Raw genomic sequence first — 26,488 nt, 5'->3', positions numbered from 1 at the left:
GATCTGTAAATAGCAAAACTTAAACCCATTATGCCTTGACGTAAGATTCCTAAAGAGAATGTTGAGCCAAACAGTGCAGCTGTTAAAAGGTCCTGTTGTGAGCATGAACAAGCCTCTGAGGGCAATATCAGAATGGCATATGTTTTCTATGAAGTAGATGTCTATAGCAGGTGTTCATACATTCTGGAAACAAAAACTGCATCGCTTGTTACTTAGATGGTAGGTTCTTAAAATAGCAGAATGGGTGGGTTAGTCCTATCTTACACAAACTGCACTTCCACCCCTGCACATGCCTCTACAGGAAATTTTAAGTCACTGAAAATCATTTCAACCATTCTTAATGTAACATTTGAAGGTTAGCGTGACAGAGGTATGTTCTGGAACCTGTGAGTTCTAAACATAGAAAACTTTCCATTTTTGACTTCACTCTATGGTAAAAGTTAAAAGAAAGGTAATTTTTTTTAAAGATCTCTTTGTTTATCTACTTTTGATATGGGAAAACATTAAGTATGAATGAATTCAGTGAAAATGAATACACCTGATTCTCCTTCAAGATTTTTCAAGAAAACTTATTAGAGTTGCCATTTAGAATTGCAGTCTTTGTTTACAAGGCAACAAAGAGTGGGCCAATTACTCAAAAGTTAACCTTAAACTGGCCATGCAGATCCAGATGTTTAAAGGAGACACAAGAAGTTAAAAACACCCACTTTCTGTCATAATTATGCATGGAAATGACATTATTTTAGAAGGTGACATCAGATGGATTGTATTCTCATAGAACGGACAATACGTATGAGTTTCTCATGTTTAAAAAGTTGAAAAATAAACTCAATTCTCCCATTTAATTCCACAGTATTTCAATTATCTTGGGTCTCACGTATAAATGGAAATCTTAAGTAATACATATAATAGTTATCACAGATCTTGTCATGTAGCGGATAAAAATAATTATTGTATTATTATGACTGTTGGCATATAGATTGCTACTGAACACATATCCAACATACTATGAATGATTATCATACAAATACTGTGCAGTAGGTACCCTTAAAGCAGAGAAAATTTCTTTCTCTCATGGTAAAAGGGAAAGAACTAATAGTCTATTATCCACATCTCAAACCTCTGGTCAAGTTTAATGGCTTAAAAAAAAAACAGCTTTAGAAAACATTTTTGAAGAAATGTCACTGACAATACAGATCTACAAGAAAAATTACCCATAGATTATATTATTGTTCTTTCATTCCTATGCCCTAGAACAGTGTATGAGAACCAGAATCACCTGGAAAACCAGGAAACATGCAGATTCCTGGGCATTCCCCATAGTACATTTGGAGTGTGTGCCAAGAATCTGAATTTCTAACAAGTTTCTGTGTGATAATAATGCTACTGGCCCAAGAACCACACTGGACTAGCATAGCCCTAGAACATGAATCAGCAAACTGTGGCCCAGGGCTAAATTCAACCTGCTGCTTGTTTTTGTAAAACAAGTTTTATTGGCACATCACCATGTCCATTCATTTCACTTACACATTGTCTGCGGCTGCTTTTGCAGTTGAATAGTTGGATCAAACACCATATAGCCTATATCATTAAAGCCTACAAAACCTTACATACTTAAAATGTGGCCTTTCACAGAAAACGTTTGCTGACTGACCTTTGCCCTAAAATGCCACTCTTCTCCGTAATATCCAGTTGAAATCTTTGACATTCAGAAATAAAATTTACTGATAACAAATATGAAGACATGTAGTGAGACAACAGCATTTCAAGGCTGATAAAATGTTTATCATCTTCATCCATGTTTGTGACTAACAACAGTGAGTTACTGACTTTCTTACTGCTATGATATAATCCTGATGAATGTCTGCTGTATTCCACAAGTAAAAGTCACAAACTTACTCTCCTTTCTATAAACCTGCAATTTCAGAGAAATGGTGCTAATAAAATCTATACGGTACAGCAGAAAATATACTGAAACATTTAAGTCTGCATTAAAAAAATTATTGTTTGAGAAAATACAGGCAATATAAGAAACTTAATTATCCCTCGTCATAAAGGACAGGGAGTAGAAGGATAAATTAAATCATGAATTTCCCCAATAATCTTCTGTATCATCACATTTTATCCTCTGCTTTCCCTATTTCTGCATCACTGGATAGTTTAACAAGAAATGGCACCCTGAGAAAGTAGCAGCAGTAGCAGCAACAGGTTGACCTGAGGCTTACAGAGTGGTGGTCGCTAGCCTCACACCTCTCAGATGTGTTTTGTTATTAGATTTAAACAAATTTTTGCAGGATATGTACTAGTCAATTCACTCCTCTACCATTTCTCCATATGTTATGCCAGGACATTTATATCAGCTGCTGCACTACTGAACACGTTTGATTTGGAGTCCCTGGCTTAAATAATATTCAAAGTAAGAAAACTGGGTCATGTAAATAGATCATTTAAATGATTAAGGTGATAATTAAAGGCTATTATGTGTATTTGTTTGTATGTATACCTATATAAATGAAACTATAGTCGTACTAATAAGGAACTAATGGTGTCTTAGAGTAAAAGTCTCAGATTGTTATTCAAATGGGTTAATTTAAATTAAAATTAAATTTAATTTAAAATTAAATGTGAAAGGTCTGTATGTGAAAGGCCATACAGTTTAGTCATCCCCACTAAAAGTGTGACAGTAACTGACTTATTTATTATAAAGCTGTCTCTGGAGGTTCAGATTACTTTTACATCTGCTGATAAATAAAACTCTTGTTTACTGGGCTATATGCATAGTTTTCCAATGAATTAAGTATTTGGTTTCTTTTGAACCATTTGTCTTTGAAAGAGAAAAATCCCAAACCAGTATTTTATAAACTCTTGGTAAATACAAGTACTTCTCATTGTTAGAATATGAGATAGCTAATAAATTAACTGAAGAAAAATTTTCCAGCTAATACCTGTTGCACGATTGTTGTTAATTCCAAGCAGAGCTGTATGACATTATTCCTTGTAACTGAATAGTCTGTGACAGCAGCAAATGGTGATCTATAAAGGAAAAAGGAAAACTGTGATTAATAGGAACAGCTTTTGAGAGTTCCCCAAATACAATAGCCTAAAATAAGATTTTGAATAATATGAAATGAATTGTTCTGAAGTTTACATAGTGATAAACAATATTCGGAACATATTTAAGGAAGAAAATCGAGGGAAATGCTTGGAAGAGAATTCAAGAAAAATGTTTGCTTTCCATCAAATTTCTCTTTTTTTAGTGCTTAATATTTAAAAGTTCTTTCGTACTTCTTACGAGGTCTCTTCACTACATCTAAAATAAAACAACACCAAAAAGGCATGCTTTAGCAAAGACATTTTAGTTTATTTTCAAATGAAGGTAAGATTTTGAGTCCAGTATCTTCTTGAAATAGTCACAATTCAGAGCTAGTCTAATGACAGCTATCACCTACCGAGGACTTACTATATGCCAGTTACTTTTCTAAATGCTTTACATGTACCAAATAATTTTCACAACTCTTACAAGATAGGCACTATTATTATTGCCATTTTACATATAAGAAATGTGAGGTAGAGAAAGGTTAAGTGAAAACTAGTAAGTGGTGGAGCTAGTATTCAAACCCAGGAAGTCTGACTCCAGACTCCACAGCCCAGAGTTAAACACTAATATACCACCTCTATGAACTTAAGTATGTTTTCATTTGTACTAAACCAATTACTCACATCACTTCACATCCCTCTTCAAACAACGTGGCATGTAAATAATATATATTGGCACGAGGTTTATATTTTCAAGAATGTTATAGACAGCAGCAGTCTTCCCAAGCAAGTGTTTTGCCACCAAATGAATTCAGTGGCTTTCCGTTAGTCCTTATGCTCTCTCTTGTCTATGAACGCCAATCAGGTTTCTGCGGGGCCAAAGCTTATATGATTTGGGAGGCCCAGTTTAAAGAAAACAAAATCACAAATAGAAAAGAAGGTATGGGGGTAAAATTTTAGTCAGATTACTAGAACTTTAGTGCTTTGGATCTCTCTACTGATAACTCTTAAGGCAATTTACTATAAATGATTATATAAGACTGCTTCCTGGTTACAAACTGAATTTGTCTCTCTTCTAGAAAACTCTACAACTCAAGCACCTCCCATTGTCACAGGGGTCCATATGAGAGGCCCTTTATTGGTTACATTTTTTAAAAACGTATTTTTCATTTATGTATTTTGGCCATTCTAAAAGCTATGTAGAGGCTTATCACAGATTTAACTTGCATTTCCCCAAAGTTATATGTATTTGCTCTATTTATATATTATCTATATTTAATCGTTAACTATATTTCCTTAATAATTTTCTAACTGGTTATGCTGACTTGTGCATATATTTGCTATCCATATATACTCTTTAGTGAAATGTCTGCTCTAGCCCTTTGCCCATTCTTTATTTAGATTTTTGGTATTACTATTGAGTTTAGAGACTTCTCAGTATTTTCTGTATGCAAGTCCTTTGTTGAATAGGTAACCTGTAAAATTTCTTCTCAGTCTATGGCTTCTATTTCCATCCTTTAACAGGATCTTTAGCAGGTCAAAAGTTTTTTATTTTAATGAGGTCAAACTTATCGATAATTTCTTTTCTGGATTGTACCTTTAGCATTATATCTGAGAAATCTTCACCTGACTCTAACTCAAGTTTTCTTCTAAAAGTTTTTTATTTTACTTTTAGATCTATGACCCATTTTTAAGTCAATTTTTGTATAAGGTGTGAGGTTTGGGTCAAGGTTCACTTTTTTCCCTCTGCCTATGCAAGTGTTCCAACACCATTTGTTGAAAAACTAACCATTCTCCACTGAATTGCTTTTGCTCCTTTGTCAAAAACTGGCTAACCATATGCATAAAGTCCTGGACTCTCTGTGTCTATCTTGCCACCAATACCAGTTTTGATTACTGAAGTTATATAATATTTAAAATAGTATTAAAAAACTTCAAAATTGGGGCCTCCCTGGTGGCGCAGTGGTTGCGCGTCCGCCTGCCGATGCAGGGGAACCGGGTTCGCGCCCCGGTCTGGGAGGATCCCACATGCCGCGCAGCGGCTGGGCCCGTGGGCCATGGCCGCTGGGCCTGCGCGTCCGGAGCCTGTGCTCCGCAACGGGAGAGGCCACAACAGAGGAAGGCCCGCATACCACAAAAAAAAAAACAAAAAAAAAAAACTTCAAAATTGATGAAGTATTATGGTCCCTTTACTTTTTAATACACATTTTAGAATCACACTGTCTGTAGCTGTAAAAAAAATTCTGCTTTAATTTTTATGTGAATTTTATTAAACCTACAGGAAGATTTGAGAATTGACATCTTTACTAAGTTGAGTTTTCCAATCCATGAACACAGTATCTCTCCATTTATTTAGGTCTTGCTTGATTTTATACATCAGTGTTTTATAGTTTTCACATACAAATCCTATAGATATTTTGCAAAATTTATATGTAGGCATCTCATTAATTCTAGAGCAACTGTAAATTATACCATGTTTTTACTTTTTGTTTCCAACTGTACATTGCTAGTATACAAGAATGTGATAAATTTTTCTGTGTAGACTTCATATTCTACAACCTTGCCAAATTCACTTACTAGTTCAAAAAGATGTTTTGTAGCTCTCCTGGAATAGTCTATACACAGACATATATTATCTGCAAATAGGAAAAGTTTTATTTTTTCCTTTCTAATCTCTAGGCCTTTTACTTCCTTTTCTGGCCTACTGTACTGGATATAACAGGAGGGATGAGAGTGGACAGCCTTGCCTTATTCCCAATCTTAGGAGGAAAGCATTGTCTTTCACAGTACAAGGTCAGCTGTTGCTTTTTATATATGCTTTATATCAAGTTGAGATATTACTACTCTATTCCTGCTTTGATGATAATTTTTCTCATGAATGGGTATAGGATTCTACTGAATGCTTTTTTTAACATTAACTGATAAAATTATATGATTTTTATTCTATAGCACATTAACATGGTAGACTACACTGATTTATTTTCAAGTACTGAAGCAGCCTTGCTTACCTAGAATGAATCCCACTTAGTCAAGGTGCACAGTTCTATTTACATGTGGTTGGACTTGGTTGGATTGCCAATATTTTGTGGAGGATTATAACATGTAAGTTTGTACTATCTTTGCTGGGTATTGGAATCAGGATAATGATTGTACCATAAAATGAGACGGGATGGATTACCTCTATGTCTATTTTCTGAAATAGACTGTGTAGAATTGGTATTATTTTTTCTTTAAACATAGAACTCACCAGTGACACCATCTAGGCCTGGACCTTTTTTTCCCCTACTCCAAAGAGTTTCTAAGTACAATTCAATTTCTTTAATAGTTACAGGATCATTCAGAGAATCTATTTCATCTTGGGTAAGTTTTGGTAGTTTTTGTGTTTTTGAAGGAATTGGTTCATTTCATCTAAGCTGTCAAATGTATGTATAAAGAGTTATTTGTAGTATTCCTTTATTGTCCGTTTAATTTTGATTGACTTCTCAACATAGTGTGGTTCCGTTTTCAGTTTCATTGATTTCTGTTCATTTATCATTATTATTTGCTCCCTTTTGCTGCTTTGGGCTTATTTTCCACTTTCTTTTTTCTTTAATTTTATTTTTTTAAGAATACTTAGCATGAGATCTAACCTCTTAACAAAAATTTAACTGTAAAAGACAATACTATTAATTATAGGTACAGTGTTCTACAGCAGACCTCTAGAACTTTTTCATCTTGCTTAACTAAAACTTTACACCCATGCTTGTTGATTAGCAATTATTTTTCTATTTTCTTGAGATGAGAGCTTGGATAATTGATTTGAGATCTTTCCTTTTTTCTGATATAAGCATTCAGTGCTTACAAATTTTCCTTACAGAATTGCTTTACCTGCGTGCCTCAAAAATTATGACTTGTTCTAATTTTCATTCTATTCAATGTATTTCTTTTTATTTCCCTTGAGATTTCCTCTTTTATCCATGGATTAGTTATAAGTGTGTTGTTTGATTTCTAGTTTGACTCCATTATGGTTAAAGAAGAGATTCTAACTGATTTAAATTATTTTAAATGTGTTGAAGCTTGTTTTATGATGCACATATGGTGTACCTTCATGAACATACCATGGGCACTTGAAAAGAATTTGTATTCTGTTGTTGGATGAAATGCTCTCAAAATGTCAATTATATCTTGTTATCTGGTGTTGTTCAGCTCTTCTAATCCTTACTTTCTGTTTTGAGAGAGGAGATGAGGTATCCAATTGTAATTGTGGATCTGTCCATTTCTTCTTTTAGTTCTGTCATTTTTTGCTTCAAGTACATTGAAATTATTGTGTGGTATATACATCTTAGCAGTTTCTGTTTCTTGTTTTTTGAATTGTCTATTTATAGGCTCATCTATTGCATTTTGGTGTTCTTTGTTTTTAATTTAAATGTAATATTCACATAGTACACATTAACCCTCTGCTTCTCATAACTGTTTGTTGCAAGTATTTTCCCCAGTTTGTCATCTGTCTTATACTTAGTCATGTTTTTCAACTTTATGTAGTCAAAGTCAAACAGCTTATTCCTTTGCATTTTATCCCATATTTTAAAATACTTAATAATAAGTCTACATCTAAAAATCATTTTTTGTCTATATTTTCTCCAGTTTTCTTACGGATTTATTTTTCCCTCTTAAAATAAATGATATGCCTAAAATTACTTTAGTGAACAGGTAGTGTTCTATCATTATGTATTCTCCAAAGGCTTAATCAAGTGCCCCAATTCCACTTATTAAATGACCCTTTCTTTTTTCAGGGGTTTGAACATACTGTTTTCTAAATGATTCTATATACCGCAGTCTATTATGCACTGTCTTCCACTACTGTTTATTCCTATTCCGAAATGGTATATTTTTCAACATAGTTTACTAAAACAGAAGGAGTCATTAAGAATTCAAATAATGATAATTAGAACAAAATGTATGTAATTAATTAATCTGAAGTCATTGCATAGCTTTATCTAAATTTATTAAAACTCATCAAACTTAAAATGGATAAATTTTATACAATGTAAATTAGGCTTCAATAAAACTATTTTTAAAAAGATGTTAAGATATAAGCACTTCTAGGAAAACATCATTAAAAAAAACCACCCCAAGACCATTTTTGCTGCATTTTAATTAAGAATTCAAAAATGCTTCTGGCATGATTAGAAAGAGCTTGGGTTCCTAGTCTTGCAAAGGTCAAAGTCTGTTAATAAAATCTAAAAGCTTCATTCAAAAGTGATGAGATGAAGTACAGCATGATTTTCCCCATAAAATCTTAAAAAAAGACTCATTTGATCTTGAAAATGTACCACAAGAAAAATCTATTTGATAACTGAATGCCTGTAGCAAACTGAATTCTAAGGCGTGTTTTCCACTTTCCTGAACACTCATATTTCAAGTGGGACAAGCTTCTCGCTCAAGATTAAATGTCAAAAAAAACTGGAAAAAAAATCTAAGATATACCTAGGAAAACATGCATTTTATCTTGTAGTGAATTCCCCTAAAGTTTTCATTTTAAAGGCAAATCACATACAACCACACTAAGAACCATTCTTAGCCAGCACATATTAATGCTTGGGATGATGATTTTGGCTATACACATACATAAATAAAAGAAGGCTGACAGGTTCCAATCTTTGTCAGTTACCAAAGATGAACACTCAATCATGACTTAATGAGATAAAGAAATGGATCTCTATAGAATAGCTGAATATGATCAAATTGAAAACAAAACAAAATTAAGAGAGGAATTTGTTCCTCAGTCTAAAGAAACCCCAAGTTAGAGCTCAGGCTACTTAGAAAAAAAACACGTGGCTGACTCAAGGTAAAGAAAATTCATGGCAGGAAAACTTTTTGATGCCAGAAAGTTAAAAAAAAAAAAAGATAAAATCCTTGGCTCATTAATAAATGGCCATTACAGGAACCATCCTACTTAGATCTTAAAAGTTACACAACTATCCTCAAATCATCATGTGGATAATAAAATCCTTATACTTCTTTCTAGTGCAAAAGTAACTGACCCTATAAAAATTATTTGTTGTACATTCTTTTCAAACAAAAGCATTTATGGAAAGGTTATTAATGGTTCAGAAATCCTAAACAAATTAGAAGCTAACAAGAGAAGCTAACAAGAAAAGCTAAGGAGTTAATTAGGAAATCTGGAAGGCCTTACTGTTTCTCAGGTTGGTACTGCTGAGCCTGAGGGGCATTCTATGAACAACAGCCTTGCTAACATCACTGCTCATTTCTGGAACAAGAGGTGCCAAGTGGGAGCACTGAGCACACAAGAGGAAATAAGACCAAACAGCAACGAGCCACAGCGTTTGGTAGTGTTTGGGGTAGTTTTCTTTGTCTCTGTAATTTTTCCCTGGTATAGAAATAAATTTTGTCCTATAGTTTCATATCATGGAAGAAGAAATTAGTTCAACCACTTTCGTAGATAAAGCAAAAGATTTCAAATAATACATTTTTTCCCTTGGCATCCTAACCCTTATGCCTTAAACATTTAAAAGGTTTTCAGTGATATAAAAAGACATCTCATTGATCCTTTCAAAACAGAATGATCTTAAAATGTGCTTCACAAACAATTAGAAATAGGTATTAATGCTAAAAATGAGAGAAAAGAATAAATTTTCATTACAAATAGCAAAATAAACTTTTTCTATATATAATACTTTTGAATATTTTTTAATGATGTTACTGTACAACATGGTACATACAGCGATCTGGAAATCTCCAAGTATAGATTGATTTGGCAAAGCCATATAAAACTGCAAGAAAGATGAGGTGTGAAAAACAGCAGGATGTAGGTTAAAAATAGACAAGTAAACCATGAATTGAAAATAAACAGTAAAGCTACCAACTGTGATTCACCTCCGAGGCTTTTCCTCTGGGAAAGTCTGTTGTTTCACTCAAGTCAATATTTAAAATAAGAAGAAAAAGGGGATTTCTGTTAGCCTTAGATTTTATTTTATTTAAGAAATGTAAGGAGCTAATTTTTGAAAATAAATGTTACTTAAACGGAAACTCCACTGAAATTGCAGTTTTTGTGATTTGTAAACATTTTCCCTAGCACCCTAATGCTTTTGCCTTAAACATTCAAAAGGTTTTCAATGATATTAAGAGATATCTCATTGATGTCTTCAAAGTAAAATGAGAAATAAACTTTCTATAAAAAAATTCTATATAGCAATTTGAAGTATCAAGGCCAGAAAAAACAAAGTGGTATTCTTGTTTAGCATTTGAGGAGAAACACCAAAGTGCAAATAAATGTTTATATATGCCGCATTCCTAAGAATCGCTTCCTCAAAATCCTTAAGAACTAGTCCACATTCAAAACGAGATGTAGTATGACAAAGGAACATGATAAAAGAGAAACAAGAAGGGCTTTGGTATCACAACAAAAACAGATTCAAATTATAATTTTCACACTAGTGAATAACTTCAGGCAAATTACTTCATATTTCATATGTAAAATGGGGATGATGATACCTGCTTCGTGAGAATTCAATGAGTCAATACATGTAAAGCATCTAGTTCAGTATGGAACTAAATTAAAGATTTTTTCCTATTCTTCCTTTTCCTTTCTCCCCCTTCAAGTGACATAAAATAAAAATTGCAATAAACTCATCATATTGCTGTGCATGCAAGTTCTCCCCAAAATGTAAAAAAAATTTAATGCCAAAAAAGTCAGATTTAAAAAAAATTAAGCCAGTTGTTTGGCATCAAAATAGCCATAGTTAACTGACAGAATTTTTCATTTTTCAACTAAAGAATTATACTATATTGTACACTAAAGGAATAAACTAAGGTTAAAGAGCCAATGCTTGGCAATATTCGATTGCAGTGACCATTTTAAACCCTCCAAATTAAAGGCAATCTACCATGACAAATCAAGATATTAAAAAATTTTGGTCAACATAATTTCGATGGAACTTTTATAATTGAGTACTTAAGTTCTCAGTTCTTCAAAACAAAAATAAAAAAGACAAGATACATTCTTACCTTATATAAAGCACAAAAACAGATTAGTTTTGGTCTAGAACTTAATATTAACTAAATTTAGTCAGAGATGAGGTAGGGAGTTAAATCACGATTCTACAAGTCACCAACAAACTTTGTTAGTGTTCATTTTCTTTGAAATTATGTAAAGGGAAATAAGACGAATATATTCCTCATATGGCTTTGGTGAACAAGGTCAATGATTTATAGAATATTAGTGCTTAGAAGAGAACTTCAAATTCTGCAGGTCTTACATCCTTATTCTAAAAAGAAAATAAAAACAGAGGTTAAGGTTCAAGGTTACCCAGGGCCAGAGGCAGAGCTGAAACTCTCTTACTTAGCCCTTTGTTCTTTTATACTATTTCACGATGTATTTCGGCAGGGATTCACAACAGTGGTCATGGAGAACACTGCTCTTTTGGCTTTTCTAGCAATGATTAATGTGTTTTGCTTCCTGTGTAGTTTGCAGAACACACTGAAACAAGAGGGCATGTGGAATGCTGTCTTGTGCTCTTGCTGCTACCTAGAAAACATTTTTTCTTTGAAAGGAATAAAAATATAACTTAAATACACATCCACTAACAATCTCTAATAAAAGTCTGGGGTACTTGTCAGGAAAACAAACAGCGTAAACATTTCACTTGGCACAGTTATAGATAAAATCCTATTACATTTAAATTGATTTTGGGACCTTTTGAAATTTATATTAGCCAAGGAGCAGTTAAGATATTCATACAATCCATGGAAGAGAAGGAAGCAAAGTAAGTTCCCAGATATAGAAGTAGCCCTCATCATTTGCCTTTCCTCTTTTCCAACACCTCTAAAAGACGGAGTCTATGAAAAGCAGAAGTTAATATTATACAAAACTATCCTGAACTACAAACCATTTCACAGAAAAATTTCTTCAAAGAGGAGTTATCACTTACCTTTAACTCACAATCAACCCAAGAATTCCAGTTTTCATTAATTCTAAGTAAAAACACTAAACTGTTGTTGGTAAGATCACATATATCCTGATTCCTTAATTTACCACACACTTTCAGCCTCATCCTGCCTAACCTGTCAGCAGCATTTGACTCTACTGACCACTTCCTTTTTTTCCCTAAAACTCCTTATTCCCATCTTAAACGTTCTCACCACATATACAAAAAAGGTAATTATGCGAGGTGATAGATTACATTAACTCATCTTATCATGGCAATCATTTTGCAATGTATATGTGTATCAAATCATCACATTGTACACTTTAAACTTACACAGTGTTATGTATCACTCATATCTCAATAAAGTTGGAAAAAAATAAAATAATACTAAAATATCAACACTCCCCCCCCACCCCCACCAAAAAACTCTTTACTCCCTTTGCTACTGTGACACCACTCTCAACTAATTCTATCCTATGGAGTCTGGTTATGTCTTCTTATTTTTTTCCATAAGCTGAACTTCTAATCATCCTTTGGTTTGTGGTGGTCTGCAGAGGTCATTCCTTTTCTCAGTTCTCTTCATTCACTCAAAAAAATTTATTGAGCACCCACTATAGGACAGGAACTCTTCTAGATAATGGTGAAAGCAGTGAACAAAGCAGATGGAAATCCATGCTCTCCAGAAGCATACATTATATATAGAGCAGTCAGACAAAAACAGTAATAACACATAAGTAAATTACGTACTGTGTTAGAAGGGTTTGTGTTATGGAAAACAAATAGAGCAGGATAAGAGGAATCCATTCTAAAAATCTCCTTACACCACCATATTAATGTATTCAGGACTTTAACTACCACCTATATTTTAACTATTCCCAAATCTCTATCCACCGTATATCTTTTCTGAGCAGCAATACTCTAAAGACCTTTTCACAATCTATCATGGCCAACACTCAACACCTGTCCTCCACCATAACCCACCCGTTCCTCCTGTTTTGATAATGGCATCACCATCCATTGGGTCAGCCAAGTCAGATACCTCTTATTCACCCTAGGTGTCTCCTTTTCCTTAGTCTCTCTGTTTAACAGTCTTCTACCCTCACTGCTGCTTCTCTAATTAAAGATCTCAGTAAATAGCAATGGAGAGAATCAACTCTGTAGTCAGGTGCCTGGAATGAATCCTGGCTCCACCACTTACTTCCTATTTGGTTTTGAACTTAACTTCTGCCTCTGTATGTGCTAGTTTTCCTATCTGTAAAATGAAGACAACTCTCCTAGGTTTGCTTTGAGCGTGGCTGGTAGCATCAGAATCACCAATAGTAGCAGCAGCATGATAACAGCTGGCACTCCATACTGGCAGATTCAACCAACCTCAAATCGAAATATTTGAAAAAAAATTCCAGAGAGTTCAAAACAGCAAAATTTGAATTTGTTGTACAAGGCAATTATTTACATAGCATTTACACTGTATTAGGTATTATAAGTAATCTACAGATGATTTAAAATATAAAGGAGGATGTGCGTAGGTTACATGCAAATACTGTCATTTTATATAAGGGACTTGAGAATCCTCAGGTTCTGGTATCTGAGGGGGTCCTGGGCAGGTAACAAGGGACAAATATTCCTGAAACAACCTCTTAACTGGTTTCCCTTCTTCCAGCCTTATTCTTTCCCTAATCTTTCCCAACATTATAGCCCAAGTAATCTTCAAAATTCAAAGGTCTGAACACAACAGTGACCCTAAACAGCTCCCCATTGCCTTCAGCATAAAGTCCAAATGCCTTAAAATGACAAAGAATTCTTTTTCTCCTTCTTCTTTCCTTTTTAAAACTAAAGCTGTTAAAGCATAATCATTATAGACAAGCCAGCCTGGAGCCGAACTTTCCTGAGAAAAATCTTCAAAATATAAACTTCAGTTTCTTTTTTAAATTTACAGTCTCAGCAGAACATTTTAAAGTTATCACAAAGTTGTCTCTTTTCCTTCTAAGTATACATTTTATGATCAAAATGTTAAATGGCCTTTGATTTAATGATCACCATAGGTAGTATGACATAACACAAAATAAGCATTGTGAGAACCTTTGCAGCAATGGAAGCCAAACAGATGATTTAAATTATTTCCTTCAGACTTTTTGTCACATTTTCTCTTTCTATGAAACAAACACAAAATACCATTGATTGACTTAATGGATTACTATGTATGTGTGTGTACGCTCATGTATGTTTGTAGATGAACTGGCATTTACTAAGGACATCTTATTAGATGATAAAAATAATGCCACCATAAAAAATTATATAATACAATAAAATCTCAGAAACTACTATATAGTGTTCTAGAAGCCATTATGTGATTTTATAAACAGCCATACCTGCCATTAAGAAGTAAAAACATTCTCTAATCATTCTATTTATTTATTTATTTAACAAGTACTAGTGTAAAAAGAAAATAATGAAATTTACCAAATATAAATATCAAGGCTGAGCTAATTTACAATTATAGGACAGGTGTTAGTTATAAGAAGATATAACTAAAATCAAATATATTTTCTATAAGTTTCTTGATTACTGAGAAGCCTCCTGAAACAAGTATATTACGTTACTTAAGCATAAGCCATATTTTAAATATATTTACTTATTGACCATTATACAACTTATAGAATTTACATGTTTAAACGGCAATTACTTCATACAATGGATAAATGTGGTTTAAACAATTATGAGAATTTTCATGATGTCATAATATAAGAGAAATATGCTGTCCACCGATTAATTATCAAAAAGCTAACCATTACAGCTTAGTGTTCAGATTTGGATTTAGTATTGTCATGTTATATGCTATTAGTAATATATATAAATTTAGACAAGATAGAATTAAGTAAAATTACCTTAACTTTTACCTTAGACATACAAATACTTTGTTTTTAATATAAAGTCTCATATTTTTAAAAAACCAAAATATAATACAGTTGAACTTCAAACAAAGAGAGGGTTAGGGGTGCCAACCCCACACAGTCGAAAAGTCATGTGTAACTTTATAGTCAGCCCTCCATATCCAGAGATTCAACCAATGGGTGATTATGTTCATATAGTAATATAGTGTATATTTATTGAAAAAACTCTGTATATAAGCGGACCCATGCAGTTCAAACCCATGTTGTTCAAGGGTCACTGTGTATATATATGTATATGTATGTAAATTCTACTGACATTTATTCAAGAAAGAATTCTAGTAAAATTCTACATATCAGAATTTCTTATAAGAGACAAAATGTTTTTTAAGATTTGATTATTTAACCATCATAATGCAGTACATGTCCCCTACAAAAAAAGTTTCAAAAATGAAAGAGCTTATTTAGTTTTTTTAAAATAGTTGTAATGTTTTACCATTAAAATGTTTAATCACATATACAATTTTAATCTAACTTTTTCATTTTATATTATGAAAACTTTTATGTGTACCAAGACAAATGAAACTTAACTAAATTAGCAAAAAAGGACCAAAATTGTTTTTATAATATCCAAAATTGACTGTGCAATGTGAATAAAAATAAAGAATGAATAAAGCAAAGGTAATGAGACATACAATGCATGCTATGAAAGTGTCAGTGTCTAATTACCCATTTAAAACAATAAATAGAATACTGATGGTCACTTCCTTAAATATGACCAATGAATGAAAAGAATACAGAAAATCAGGAGACAAGGCAGTATTATAAATCTTGTTATGACAGTTAAAAATGATTTTCCTTATAGAGCAGCAAATGTATTTTGAAACTGTCAGGGACTAATTATTGATTAGCTACTTGGATATAAAATTTTGCAAACAGTATCTCTTTGATGATATGCTTATATTGTGGTAAATCATAATTAGGCATTTGTTAATATTCCTCGTCCTTAACTAATCCTTTCATAAGAAAAAAATGAAATAACGTTCTATTCACACTGATGCCTGAGGAGGATAACTTATGAAACATGTGAAAGATTTTACCTGTCCAACCAGGCAAGCAGACTCTTGGCTGCTCCAATCAGATCCACAACCGAAGTCAGAAAATCATTTGGCAATTTTCGGCTGGTTCTCCCATCATAATGGCCACTCCTTCTCCTCCCTGTTATAAAATTCTGTAGATTTTTGGCAGATGCATTCAACTTGTGAGAAAGGGTTTTTAGATTTTCTGTTTCCAAGCCATAGTTCTGAATTATAAAAACACAGAGAACAAATATACTTAAAGTCAATATTTTATTCATTCGTTAAAACATTTACTGAGTACTTTACTATATGTACAGGCAGCGGAACAAGTATTAAGAGTTACACATAAATAAGATAGGATTCCTGGCCTAGCAGAACCCATAGTCAAATGAGGATTTGGGGAAACGTCAGATAAACAAATTACAAGAAAATGTGTAAGTGCTAATATGAACCTGGAAAGATGAGGGCATTATATCTTGGAATTATGCCACCCAAGACAGAAAGATTATAAGGACTCAAAAGCAGTTTCTTTTTTAACCCAAACCTAAGTTCATTTACTCGTGAAATTCATTATTATCAACAATTATTTTTGAGTATCTATTCTATTAGCATATGCATAGTCATGAATGTAGGCACTAGGAAAAATTCTGCTTCCCCAAAATGAGAAAGTAAGTACAACCCAACAATAAAATGAAATAGCAAAAAATAAATCACATACAATATAACTTTTCTTCTGTGTCCTCTTCATAATGACTCACATAAGAAGTTTCTTTTATGATATGGTATGCCAGGAAAACCTCTGCATCCTCAGGGAAACCAATACGCTTTCTCCTTTTTATAATACAAATTATAAAACTAAACTTATTTATAATTTTGTCAATGGTTGCATTAGCTCACAGTCAAATATGAAACACATCTAAAGAAATCACAATGACTTTCTGGTAAGTATAATTGTTCTTCTTTTCCTTGGTCTCACTTTTCAATTTCTATTAATATATATTATTTCACCCTAAATATTTTGTCTATAAATTATTGCAAAAAGGATTTATATGAATAAATACAAATCAACTTTTTTTTACCAAATTCAATAGGAAAATATTGTTGGATCCCCTCAAATAAACTTTAGGGAAAGATTTCACAAGTCACAATTAATTTTAAAACAGATAATTGTGAGTTGTTAACCTGATCAGAGAATGACCTTGATCAAAGTACTTAGCAGCATGTATGTTACCGTCATGTGTAAAATTAAAAGTATTATTAACTTACAGAAAATCATAAAACCCAAAGAATGTTAGATAGCCTCTGAGGCCCAAATAAATTCTAAGTTTGATTTATCCCCTCCTTTTACAGTTAAGTAAAGTGAGACACAGGGAGATTTTTTGATTTGCTTAGAGCTCAGAGCTTAGAGTAGACAGCAATCAGAATGGGACTATAAGTCCCCAGGCCACCTGTGAGGAAACACCTCTACCCCCACTCCTTAGCACCAATAATCTATTCCTGTTCAAGCAGGGTAGTAGAAACAAGTGAAACAAAATGGAAGAAAATACTGGGGGAAATGAAAAAGGGAAGAAAATGGCACAATGAATTTAGCTATATTATCAAGTCAACAATCACTGGGTAGCTAGTTTATATGAAATTTAGGTTTATTTTTTCTATTTAAGAAAAGAAATAACTTAGAGGAGAAAAAAGGAGGGCGTAGAGGAAGATTTGGATGCATAAACATTAATAGCAAGTTATGTATGTTACCACTAAAGATTTAATAGTGATAAAAATCTGATTGTTCTTTGCTGAGAATTTACATTTTTACTAAAAGAACACTGTTTTGGAGCCATGGATTTGTTTTTTAAAAAACATAGTATATTATATATTCACCGCTAAATTTGAATTACAATAGTCTCTCAAGTTAAAAGGTTTGGTTTACACAAATAAAACAACATTCTATTCAAATTCTATTGCATATGAGCATGAATTATTTGTGAAACATTTGGGAGACTTTATCCAGCATGTATCCTTTTATAAGAGATATTCTCTAATGACTAGATAATGACTAGATAACTTATATCAACTAAACTGAAAATGATACTTCTGAAGTACTTGAAAGTATTTTCAGAAGTTTTTCCCTGTGTTAAAGCATTTTCCCTTAAGTATAACAGTGTCTGCCTTCTTCATTTTTGTGTATTAATGATTTTGATGAGAAAATATTTGTTTACAAAAAAAATTATAAAAATTTCTCAGAGAAACTCAAATTTAAATAGTTTATTAGTGAGGAACCTAATCAATCAACCTGGTAACATAACTTGCACTCTGTAGCCATTAGCCCTGACAAAAGATTCATTTAAATTATCTCTTCTTATATTACCATCTCAAATATTTTATTAGAAAAGGTAAAAATGATTTTAAAAGAATACAGATCTTCTCCTAAATAAAAATCTGAAGGCAAAGTAAAAATACTTTGAAGATTCCAAAATTTAAGATAGCATTACATTAAAAACAAAATACAACTCAAGAATTAGAGAATAGAAAAATCTTCCGGACAAAACCTGGTAAGATACCCTGAGGTCTCCTAACTTGGAAGCTTACTAAAGAAATATCCTATATGGAGCAATTTCAGGTAAAAAATACAGGCCACAGAGGAATCCAATAGCGAGAAGAGACAAAAAATGCACAGTAGAGGATGGAGAAGGAAATTCTTAAAACTTATTCTAGTTAACAAATATAACTAGTTAAATCAATAATTCAAAAGCATTTAAAAATTCTAGAAGAGTACAAAGATAGGTTAGAAGCTTCTCTGTATATAACAGTGTCTGTGTGATACTATATGAGCAAAAGAGATGGATTAGTTGATCTCTCAAGTTAATTTTCATCATCACAGTTCTCAGTTCTAAGTAGCTCAAAATCAATTACTGACAACACAGATATCTTTTTGCTTTTTCCTTCATGAAAGTGGATGGTTTGTTGTGACTCACTAAGTCATCAGTAAATCACACTCCCCTGCCTACCATGTAAAGAAGCAACAAGTATATGAAGTGCCCCTTTGCTTTTGGCCAAAGGTATGCAGATGAGAAGTACTGTCTCAACTTTTTAAAAATGCAGGTTTATTCACTACAGGCTTGCTTTTTACTGGATATGCATGGGACAACTAGGCATTACTATTGGTGCAGAAAGGACTACATCAAGTAAACAAAAGCTTGGACATGAAATGTACTTAGCGATTTTCTTTATCCTATATGTTACCTACGTGGCCAGTAACATTCATGCCAGGAACCAGGTGTGACTCCACACTGATTCAACATAGCCAGTCAAATCTTAAGGAACTGATGGTAAGTTCCTACTGTTCTTCTCTCAGTTATACACATGCAAAAGCACACGAAAGAAAGAAACAACATTTTAGAAAATCGAGCTGGCTCCCTCACTAGTGGCAAATTCTCACTAAACACTTAACTGGAAATATTGGCACCATGTATTTTACAATGTCAATGCTATTTTATTCAGAGCTCTTAATTTGAATGCATCATGTAGCAGGTGTTTAGGTTTTATAATACTTTGCTTAATAAATATGTGAGTCCTAAAAAGATTGCTTTAATGAATTTTTTTTAGAAATGAATTATTTTGAGATGAATGAACCAAGCAATTACGCTGCAAAGAAACAAATCCTAGCAATGGCAGGCATCAAATTTTTCCTGCAAAATACCTATTACATGAAAAGTATATGAAGAATGAAATGAAAACTGTTCTTATCCTGTCATAAATGATTCACTTGTACTTCTCAATAAAAGGTGCATTGTCAAAACATAAATTAAGGGCTATACATTAAACTATATGTATTTTATTTATGCTTTACTATTTTAGTTAATACAAGGTGCTCTCTATTGAAGCACACCAAATGATAGCATAACAGCTTGAAAGGGTTAATATAACTCCAAATCATGAAAAGCTTATTTGTTTCTAGGATAACATGGTACACACAGTATAGTTGGTGCTGAATAAATATATGTTGCATGAAGGAACAAGTTACTAAATAAACCTTTGATTTTCAACAGCTGCCATAACATTTATTCCCCATCAGGACTAATTTCAAGACAAGGCAGATGAAAATATTCCATTGCTCAAAAAAAACAAAGGAATTTGGTAATTTTTCTGTGTCTTCCTTATTTTAGGAACAGAAACTTCAGAGTCTGAGGCTGTGTCGGCAAGAGAAAAAAATTACAGTTCTCTGGAGAAAGGCAGAGAACTTCATTCAGTAAGATAACATTAATTTAATATCCTCTAGTTGCTAATCACTAGGCAGAAAGCATATCAAGGACCAAAAAACCTAAGCAAAGAATTATAATGTGATACAAAGTGTAAGGTGACGTTCTTCCCATCACTTCCCACTCTGCAGCAGCTAAATCAAAATTCTTATTTTTCTCTGATCACTGCATACTCTCTCACAATTCTGTCTTTACACATATTTTTTCTGCCTAGATAACTTTTCTCCAACTTTTCCCACTTACAGTTCCTGGATCCCTCAGTAGTGTTCTTCATCTCCTTCTGCACTCCCCTGGGATTTTAAAAAAAAAATCTATATTACCTTTTAATGACTGTTGTCTTTACTGGACTGTACACATCTTAAGAGCACAGACTATGCCTTTTTAATCTTTGTATTCCCTGTGGTAGCACTGTATGAGCATGAATATATAAATGTTAAAAGAAGAAATAAATACAGTAGATGTAGGAAAAAGTAGAAGAGTCAGTAGAGACGTTACAGTTTTGAAAAGACCAAACATAGTTCCCCATTGCCAACAGCACAACTCCTGATGCAATCAACTCAGCTTGCTGAAGAGGGATGTCACCTCCTGATTTTATAATGGCATGTAGAAGTAAATCAGAATTCACTGCTCAGAAATTTGCTTTACATTCACTGGAAAACATCTGGTGCATAAACTGTAAGATATGTGCACTTTTAACATGTTGATGTATAGCCATTAGGAAGCAGTGAAAAGGAAGTTTAATATGTGACCTCCTTGGGGAATAAACATAGAAAGAATGAATTTAATGTTTTGATTTATTTTTTTCCCAAGAAAATGATGCAACACTATGCTGTTTAAACCCAGAACTGCATGGCAGTGGTCTGTATCTCTGATACCATCCCTTTAAGTAAGTCTAGGTCAGCAGAGCTTATCCCAAGCCAAACTCCAAAGCCTACAGGTCTAGACTATCTGTAGGTAGTACCGTAATCACCAATCTTATTTCTTTCTTCAAAGTGGCAGACTGGAGCTCAGCATGTGAGTGGTTCATCTAAGAGAAGACCTGCTTATGACACATACACTCTACACTTCAAGCTGGGACACACTCAACTTTACTATAATAGAAGATGTGGCAAATAGGGGACTGCTAGGTCAGATAACCCATCTCCAAGCCACTTATATTGTACCTTCATAGCCATTCTAACTCAGATTTGGAGACCAGTATGCAAAAACACTGTGGATTCTTACCTTACCCTGAGTACTAGCTTTTATTTCAGGCAGGATTTCTGCAATCTGATTCGGATAAGGGAGAGTGCAAGTGCATGCTCTGGTCTGAATTAATTTCTTTTATCTCAGGAATAAGGAAACAAGAAGATCCCCAAATTATCATGTGAAAAATATGTCAAGTCTCTTTCACCACCACTTTCAAAAAATGTTTATTCAGCATCTACTATTGCCAGGCATTTGTGCTACACACTAGGTGTTCAATAAGCAATGTCACTTTTCCCACATAGCTTGTAGTCTAGCAGAAGAAACAGACATTAAACTAATAAATACACACATAAGTATATAATTATGAAATGAGATGAGGGTTAAGAAAGAAAAGAAGAGTGGGGGGCCAATTTTAGACCAGGCCAGGGTGAGGGAGTGATCAGGGAATATCTCTGAGGAAAGGACAATTAAGGTAAGACTGAAATGTGTAAGTGGGAGGTACTATTCAACCAATCTGGTTTCAGATTCTTTAAAAAACTATTTTCAATCAGTTCTTTTCCCCTTGCTTATTCTATTGGCTTTTAGTGAAATTTGATGACATTATTGGTGTTCCTTAATGAAAATAACAGTTCCCATTGCTTTTGTGACAACCCTTTCATAGTTGTCTTCATGCTCCTCTGACTATTCCATAGGTCTCCTCTGCATGCTACCCTTCTTCCTTCCCAGCTGGAGTGTCAAGTTGTGTCCTTTGTTCTTTATATTCTACAGGCCCTTCCTGGGTGATCTCTCTATCTATGGATTCAATCCCTATATACTTGAGACTCCCAAATCTCTATCTTCAGCCACTTCTCAGCTCTAAATTCATAAATTCAATTGCCTGATGAGTATTTCTTTCTGGATAACCCAGAGATGCCTCAAATGCAACAAATCCAAAACTCAATTTATATTCCCACCTAAATCTATTCTTGCTGCTATTGCCTATCTTCATTAATGGAAGATCTTCTACTCTATCTCTGCAGCTAGTAAGATGGAATCTTCCTCAACTTCCTTTATCTCACTCACCACTCCTAGTCACCAGATCTTCTGTATTCCTGTTGCACATCCTTAGTTTGAGCCCTACTCATAGCCTAAGTAGATTATTTTAAACATCTCCTAATTGTTCCCCTGTCTTCACTCTATGTCCAGTCCACTCCACCCTTTTCACTACCATCAGTTACCTTTTTAAAGCAAGTGTTTGATCATTCTTGCATAGTCCTCCAGTGCCCAGATGAAGAAGTACTAATCTCTTATCAGGATATTAAGGTACTTTACAGTCTGTCCCTATTCTATCTTTTCAAGCCTAATTTTAGGCCACTATTTCCCACTTATTTTTGGTGGGAAAATAGCTTATCATTTTTCATACACACCAGGCATGCTCCTTATTCTGTGTGCCTGTGTATGTGCTGTTTTATCTACATGGCAATTCCTTCCCTCTGTTCCTCTACCTCTTAGAACACATGCTTGTCCTCCACTAGGCTGCTAAAGATCACCTCTTTTGCAATATGAACCCATTTATCTTAGTCAAAACTTCTGTGCCCCTAATACTCAGCTCATAATTTTATTTTTGTAATTATACTATAATATTGTTGATTATTTATATGTCACTCTCCCCCCACTAGGCTTTTCAAGATGGTAGGAACTAGATCTTACATCTGACACACACAGTGCTGACTGTACTGATTCCTGAATTACATTTAATTATCTACACATTTATTATTAATCATCATCATCTTAATAATAGTGACTACTTAGTGAATGCCTACTGTGTGCCAGGCACAGAATTAGGCGCTATTCAAACACTATCTCCTTTGCTTTTCACACCAATACCAAGAGGTAGTTGATATTATCTCTATTTTTTAAAAAAGAACTAAGGCTATGGTGAAATGACTTGCACACAAATGTCAGTAATTGACTGAGTCAAATTTCAATCCTATATTATTATAAGACTCATGTTCTTTTTCACTCTAGCTCTAGCCCCAGTCACGTTAGTGTCATCTTACCTAATGTGGGAAAAAAAGTCTATGTTCCTCTCAGAATATCTAATGTATTATCAGAATCTTGCAGGATTCTTTTCACATTGATTTCTCTTGTCTGACTAGGCATTGCTCTTTTAACACACAAAAGTAGACATATAATGTACAATATTCAATTTTCATTGATGTATACACAAGAACACTGAAGTAATTTAATTATTTTAAGGATGGTTTTTCTAAAATAGGATTACTTAATATTTGGGATACTAAAGCAAAACTTTTAGAAGGAAATGAACTTTATAACTGATTGTATGCAATCGTACATCCCAAATCCTTCTGTGAAAACTCCCTTGGTGAGTTTTCAAGTAGTTTTTCAAGTAGCTAAATAAAATGTCACCAATTGAGTTAATAAGCCCCTTTAATTTGTAATTTGGTACCGCATAGTACACCAAATTCAGTGAAGGAGGAAAATATCACCACATCCAGTTGGCTGATAATTAGGGGATTTTTTTTTTCTGCTTGAAGGAGAACAAAAAAATTTTAAGGAAAAAAATTTTAAAGGAAAGAAAAGCAAAGTTTCCCTTTCCACCAGTTTTATGATGTGCTTACCAGTGCACACAGAAGGTCAACCGCTTCCAAGATCAGTTCCTGATGGCCGATGCGGCTGACCCCCAGATCCTCTAGCTCCTGATGTGTAATGCGCAGCAGCTGGTCTCCACTGATTTTCTCCCTCTCAAAGTTCTTAATATACTGCTGCAAACAGTCATCAAGACCTGCAAAAGAAAAATACGGAAGACCAGAATGAAGAAAAAAAGAGAGTTGAACCAAACAAATTTAAAAAAATAATAAAATAAGCATTAACTCCTACCCAGTCACAAGTTAAGTCCACTTCAGCTCTGGACTACTTCAATCATCCACCTTTCCTCAACCTATATATGGGCTTCACTGGGGAAAAAAAAAAATCACTTCCTCGTATCCCAGCTGTTAGGCTCCTATTTGAATTTTCCTCAGCAACTACTGGAAGTCTTTACCTCTCTTCTCAGTTCTCTTTGTTGCCTGTTTCTCAAAATGTGCTAATGGGCAGGTTCCCCTACTTCCAAATTTATCTGCACCCCACTCCTCCTTTCTTCTTTCAGAGGGAGAGGTATCCTTCTTTCTATACAAGGCTAATCAATCTTCCTCTGCTCTGGAATCTTCTGCCACCTTAACACTACTTCAACAATTAAAAAATTAAATGCTCTATTTCAACCATTTCTTTTTTATTGACTCCTTTGTTCAAACCTCTGCCATCTTAAAAAACAAAATAAAACAAAACAAAAACCTTTCCTTGATTTCCTTGATCCTGTGTTCGCCACCAGTCTGTTACTCCCTTCAGAGCCAAACCCCTTACACCTTTATTTCCTCACCTATAATGCACTCCTTAATCCACCATCATTTGGAATCTACCCAGATCCAAAAATGGAAATCCACAGTGGATACGTTTTTCAAGATTACTTAGGGCACTTCTTAAGTGATTGGCCAGGCTACAGATTGGATGGCTTCAATCACCTATGAAATGACCTGATATAAATTATGAACTGGACTAACAAGACTACTTCTCTCCAGATTTTTAAGTAAGGAATACCAAGAAAATGAGGCAATCACGAAATCTAAAAGGTCTTGATTATATGTCAAGGAGGGAGACGAAAGGCCATAATGGGCAACAACCCAGTTGAAATTATGACAGAGCAGAAATTATAAGCAAGTAGAGAAAGCAGAGACGAGGTTACAACAATTGTGCAAAGGGAAGCAAAGTCCCATAACAGAAATTATGTAGCCACTGAGAGAAGAAAAGAGACACTCCTAAAAGCCACCTGGTTCCTGATAGGATAGTTTAGTACCAGGCCACACATATCCTTATTGTCTTTTCAAACTTTCGTGAAGTAACTTGAGTTACCCTGCAGTCTCTCTATACTACCTTTCTTTCACCTTCCATTGGTATATGCACATCACTCTTTCCTGGTTCTCTCTGTCCATTCGTTCTCTGTACCCTTTCAGGATGTTTTCTCCAACTGTCCTAAAATACTGTTGCTCTCCACTCCAGGGACCCATTCCTGGCCCCCTTACCTCTCCTCTTTACATTCTAACTGAACAATCTCACCCACACCCATGTCTTCAACTGCGATCTAATACCTCATACCTCCATTTCAGATCTCTCTCATGAATGCCAGACCTACAAATCTACACATCGTAACATGCCACAACACAACTCATTTTCCCCTCCAGAGGAGTCTCTGCTGCATTCACTGTCTCTATGAATGGCACTATCATCTATCCCAGTATAAAGACTAAATACATGGGAGCCATCTTAGATTTATCTATCTTCCTTATATCACTGCATCCAACCAATCTCCATGTCCGAATAATTGGTCCTCCGAAACATCATTTATATATATATATATCCTTTCCTCTCGTTCTCCACTGCCATCTTTCTAAATCAGGCCACAAACAGTTGGCCTAAAACAGTTTTACAGTTTTCCTGCTGCTAGTCATTATCCTCTCCATCTTCCCCAACATAAAAATTCCGATATCATTCTCTATCTCAAAAATGTTCACACAGCAAGATCCTTTTTGACCCACCTCCTAGAGAAATGGAAATAAAAACAAAAATAAACAAATGGGACCTAATGAAACTTAAAAGCTTTTGCACAGCAAAGGAAACCATAAACAAGACGAAAAGACAACCCTCAGAATGGGAGAAAATATTTGCAAATGAAGCAACTGACAAAGGATTAATCTTCAAAATTTACAAGCAGCTGATGAAGCTCAATATCAAAAAAACAAACAATCCAATCCCCAAATGGGCAGAAGACCTGAATAGACGTTTCTCCCAAGAAGATATACAGATGGCCAACAAACACATGAAAGGATGCTCAACATCACTCATCAGCAGAGAAATGCAAATCAAAACTACAATGAGATATCATCTCACACCGGTCAGAATGGCCATCATCAAAAAATCTACAAACAATAAATGCTGGAGAGGGTGTGGAGAAAAGGGAACCCTCTTGCACTGTTGGTGGGAATGTAAATTGATACAGCCACTATGGAGAACAGTATGGAGGTTCC

General features: G+C 34.1%; 1 protein-coding gene across 9 annotated transcripts in view; it reads right to left on the bottom strand.

Moving 5' to 3' along the window:
* The window catches only part of CNKSR2 (connector enhancer of kinase suppressor of Ras 2), a 258,842-nt gene that overhangs the window by 181,526 nt on the left and 50,828 nt on the right, over positions 1–26,488 (bottom strand). For all 9 annotated transcript variants that reach the window (XM_007126579.4, XM_055081924.1, XM_028482781.2 and 6 more), the window contains exons 2-4: positions 23,990–24,153; positions 15,952–16,154; positions 2,946–3,033 (exon numbers count right to left, since the gene is read on the bottom strand). In XM_007126579.4, the coding sequence (XP_007126641.1) occupies positions 2,946–3,033; positions 15,952–16,154; positions 23,990–24,153 (455 nt within the window). The remainder of the gene's footprint in view (positions 1–2,945; positions 3,034–15,951; positions 16,155–23,989; positions 24,154–26,488) is intronic.

This window comes from Physeter macrocephalus, chromosome 21 (genome assembly GCF_002837175.3).
Source record: "Physeter macrocephalus isolate SW-GA chromosome 21, ASM283717v5, whole genome shotgun sequence".
In the NCBI taxonomy this organism is placed as follows: Eukaryota; Metazoa; Chordata; class Mammalia; order Artiodactyla; family Physeteridae; genus Physeter; species Physeter macrocephalus.
The sequence above is the reverse complement of the archived record's forward strand: the minus strand, read 5'-3'. Positions and strand labels throughout refer to the sequence as shown.